This window comes from Cicer arietinum, chromosome 1 (genome assembly GCF_000331145.2).
Source record: "Cicer arietinum cultivar CDC Frontier isolate Library 1 chromosome 1, Cicar.CDCFrontier_v2.0, whole genome shotgun sequence".
In the NCBI taxonomy this organism is placed as follows: domain Eukaryota; kingdom Viridiplantae; phylum Streptophyta; class Magnoliopsida; order Fabales; family Fabaceae; genus Cicer; species Cicer arietinum.
Genome location: NC_021160.2, coordinates 5811315 through 5816324, shown reverse-complemented (window position 1 = coordinate 5816324; position 5010 = coordinate 5811315). Strand labels below are relative to the sequence as shown.

The window sequence follows — 5010 nt, the reverse complement described above, 5'->3', positions numbered from 1 at the left end:
TGATGGTTTAAAGTAGTTGGGGTGATGAATAAGTCAATGTTTCAAGAAAAATATTGCACTTCATCTCCATAATATTGTATTGTATATTTCATAAACTTTGATTTATAGAAGATTTAAGTCATAAGGTAAATAAAATAAATAATTATTTTAGAGCTCAATAAAATTTTATTAAGTTCAACCACTTTTTTGCAATGTGCTTATTTGAATTGATACTTGTTACTAAAAATAGTATATAAAGGATAGTCTAAAAATAGTATGCATTATTTTTTATTATTATTATTATTATTATTATTATTATTATTATTATTATTTTATGAGAAGATTATATTTCACTTAAGAATCACAATCCGTTGGTATATGGACCACATGATCCTTAATTCCTTATTTCAAATCAAACTACATTGAATCTCAAAATTAGGTCAAAAAATAAAAATGATTGTGTTAGATGGATCCATAATCTAAAGTAATCTCTTTTCTTTTCTAAGTCAATTCTTAATAATGAAAATACAAATATTTTTTGTTACAATGAACAGTATAATATGAACTTACAACTTTAAATTAATGTTAACTATTATTTTGACTTTTGTGCTATTTGCTAATTTTTATTTCAGGCTTTGATACAACAAAATTGAAGTTTTGGTAAATGAAATTAGTTACCACATGGCTCAATTTGCTAGCTAGTGAGGGAATATCTTAGTAAAACAACGATCTATATGCAGGCTTGGTGTTTTTATTCAGTACATGTGGAATTATAGGAACCAATGGGTTTCGCTATAAAATTTGAGATTTGTTCAATTTTCTAACAAAAAAAATCAGTTTGAAGTGCGTTTGAAACCTAATATTAATGTGAAGGTGCAACTCCCACGTATCAATTGTGTAAAGGCTAATTGTAGATCGATTATTTAAGGTGCGTTTATTTTGTCAAAATGTTTTTGTGCTTTTATTTTTTTTAATATATCTTTATTTTATTTGTTAATAAATCATTAATTTTTTTTAAAGTAAATAATTATTTATATTTTAAAAATATTAAAAAAATATTTAAAAGTGTATAATAACGTTATTTATTTATTATCAATACGTATGAATTTAGTTAATCATTTGTTATTTATCCAAAAATTATTGCTGTTTTAATTATAATATTAAACCTTCCTGAGAACACACACCAATGACCAATCCTATTCAATAATATGTGTCAACGTCAACCTTTCGAGTTCACACTGAATTAATGTTTGTTTTTGTAGTGAAACCTAAGATGGCGGTGTATTGTTTAAGTCGTCATTGACGTTTTTGTTAAGGTCAGCGTTGCAATACCGTCATTCTAATTCTATACACAAGTACTCAGATAAATATGCCGAGTGTAATATATTTAAATTGCATAATACTTTTTTAAGAAATTATCATGTATGCTGTCAACAAAAAAGTAGAAGAAATCACCATGGATTCCACGTAATACTTTCATAAGTTTCATTTATTTATTTAAATTATAATTTAATTTATATGCATCGTTGATGTAAATTTATTTGTATGATTGATCATAATTATTAATTTAATTTATATACATCGACGATTTAAAACCATTTATATAGTTGATTATAATATATCAACAGTATAGTTTTTATATTTTAATGTATAAAAAATAATTTTTTTTAAAATACTTTAATTCTTTTAAGCGTAAATATCATGCAGTGATTAAAATGTAATTTTTTTATTAAACATTTTGATTGAAAAAATAATAATCTGACATTAGACAAATTGAATTTTATAAATATTTATTAAGAATGACACTTGCCATTACAAATAAAAATATGAGAATATCTAAATATAAAAATCTAATATAATATTCTATTTAATTGAGTCAAATTCATGGGGTAATTACTCTTCCACAATGAATTTGATTTATATATTTTTAATGTAATGCAACTATTAGATCATTCAAAATATTAGATTTTTTTTATAATTATCATTAAAATCATAAAGATGATTGATTATAATGTGTCAACTATATAAGTTTTATATTCCAATTAGTATATAAAAATTAAATTATTTCATAATATACTTGTTATTAGTATTCTCTACATACAAATTAAACTCTTGTAATTAACTTTTATTTGATGCCATTCCAGTTTTTGTTTTTACAAGTATTCCAGTTCCAGTTCTTGATGACAGCTTTTTAATATTGTATTACACGTACAAGTAACTTTAAAATCTGTAGTACAGTACCTAATCCTAATTAATTGATAACACAAGCATATGAATCTCTCCAACCATGTGCACCCCACACACACATATCCACCATTATCTTTTGTCTTAAACGATGTGATTGGTGAACATAGCCACGCATAAAGCTGCATAATGAGATGATTATACATACCATAACCATACACACATCAAAACCAAGTAAATAGTGAGCCCTTATTTTTCCCTAATAAAACTCCACAAATTATCTTTTCTGAAATACCCAATTTGTAATGTAATTGTAAGGCACATGCTCTTCATCCAATTCCATCTTTGTGGAGCATAATGGACCCCCAAACCTTACCCAACTTCCACTCTTAAAATCAATAAAATCCCATTTCCTCTTTTTATTCATTCCTGTTTTCTTTAAATGCTTTTGTTAAGTCATTTTCATTTTTCTCTCTAAACTTCAACCACCCAATCCACCTTCACAAAACTCTATTAAAAACTTTCCCTTTTTCCTTTTCTCTATATCTCATTTCAATATCCATGGAGCCTCAAGTATTGTCACCAAGTAGCAGCGGCAAAAGAACAAATTGCAATTCACCCGAATTCGAGTTTTGGATGCTCCGAAACCCATCTTTTCCACAACCCAATCTTCTCACTGCTGACGAACTTTTCGTCGACGGTGTCCTCCTTCCACTCCACCTTCTCTCCACCACAAATAAATCCGACCCACCACAACAAACACCCAAAATAGACCCATTCATCCACGACCCGGATCCGGATCCTCAACCTGAATCTTCACCAGCTATAACAGATTCTTCTTCTTCTTCTTCTTCCACTTTCTCATCGTCCAAGCGATGGAAAGATATTTTCCGAAAAGGTGAGAAAAAAAACACAGAAAACAACACTGAAGAGAAAGATAAAGAGAAAGAGAAGAAGAACAAGAAGAAAGAGAGAAAAAACGGAAGCGGTTCAAGTTCTGCAGAGTTAAACATCAATATATGGCCATTTTCACGAAGCAGGTCTGCCGGAAATACGGGTACCCGACCCAAATTGTTTCCCGGAGCTTCGGTACCCCGAAAAGTTAACAGCGCGCCGTGTTCCCGGAGCAACTCTACCGGAGATTCAAAGTCGAAGAAATGGCCTAGTAGTCCGGGTCGGGCTGGAGTCCATGTCGGTCGGAGCAGTCCGGTCTGGCAGGTTCGCCGCGGCGGTTCCAAAAACTCTGAGCAGCATCAAACGACAAACATCGAGAAAGCGTTAAAGAGAGAAACCGCCGCGAGTCGCCGGAGCAAGGTGGTTCCCGGCGGCGGAGCGAAAGCTAGGGTTTTGAATCTGAATGTTCCCATGTGTATTGGTTATAGACATCATTTGAGCTGCAGAAGTGACGAGAATGGGGCCGTAGGTGTAAGTAGCGTCGCCGCCACGAACGGTGGCGCTGATGTCCGTGGTAATAACGGTGGTGAGTGTCATCACGATGAAGGAAGTGGCGGTAATCTTTTTAATCTACGTAACCTCTTCACCAAAAAAAGCATAGTAACTTCTCACTAGTTTACCTTTTTAACCGCACCACACTTTGTGTAATTATTTATTACTAGTACTACTTTTTCTTCTTTTGTTTTCTCTTTAATTAATTAACCTTTTTTGGGATTTTTTTGTTTTAATTTTTCTTCTTGGTATATTTTTAATTTTTCTTATACATAAATAAAGTTATCTATGTTTATTTTCTTAATTTATTTTTGCCTTGTTTGTAATTTGTACGTCTTAGGATTTAGTGCATATTGTTGGAAAAAAAAATTAGTATATATTTGATTTCGCTATGTCCAGATATTCTGTATGTTTTGCACCTCTTGTGTAATCTAAAATGATTTATCAGGATGCACTTATTAAATTACTTTCACGTTTCTTTTTAATTGTTATTTTTTACACATAACAAGATATCTAATAAAATTTGCCATTTTTGATATTATTTATTTATATAATGTCTTTAATTTTTTATTATTTTATATATTTTTTTCAATAAATAACTAATATTATTATTAACAAGTTAATAGTTAATGTTATATTAATTTTTTTATTTAAATTTAAAATGAGTATATGATATCGCAGGACAAATAGTGTTTACATTAAATAAAAAATTAACGGTTATTTAGAAACATATTTTTCTTGCAAAGAATGATGTATTGCGGAGATATGGGTTAGGGGCAGAGCATTTGCTTTTGGGAATGAAAAGAAAAAGAGGTGTTTGTTAAAATGTCTCCTCGAAAAATCAAACTTTTTTGCTCTTCCAATTCATTGTACTATGTTGTAATTGTAAGTGTAACCTTTAATTGGATTGCAAGTAAAGGAAACTGTTTTTGTTTAGGAAAGGTAGTTTTTTGTTTTTGAAAAGGGAAAGGTAGTTCAATATTAGCTTTGATCAGACTTATGAGAGCTTTTACTAAAGGCCATAATTGCTGTTGATATCTGAAATAAATGAATTCTCTTTCCAGAGATATAAATTTGTCCTGCGATATAAATTTAGATGATATAAATTTTAGATGATATAAATTTGATTTTAGAATAGTGTAATTAATTTTGACGTATTTAGATATGTTGAATAAAATTAATTTAATTTAAAAGTTAAAATTTTGTAAGTTTTATCTTTACAATTAATTTTCAATCTTAAAATTATTGTTAAATTTACTTTTAACTATAACTAATTTTATAAAATAAATCATTCTAAAAGATTTTTTTTCACTATAAAACTAGAGAGAGGTGTATGTAATGGTTCGTGTTTAAATCTCAACTTCTGAATGCAATAGTAACATTGGATATTTTATCTTATAT

At 29.1% G+C, this 5010-nt stretch overlaps 1 protein-coding gene across 1 annotated transcript; it reads left to right on the top strand.

The window, feature by feature from the left end:
• The first annotated feature begins 2344 nt into the window (after window positions 1-2344).
• Window positions 2345-3913, top strand: LOC101513522 (uncharacterized). Its single transcript, XM_004486137.4, has one exon. It carries the CDS (start codon window positions 2725-2727, stop codon window positions 3730-3732), a length of 1008 nt encoding a protein of 335 aa, XP_004486194.1. The 5' UTR covers window positions 2345-2724; the 3' UTR covers window positions 3733-3913.
• Window positions 3914-5010: the final 1097 nt, after the last annotated feature.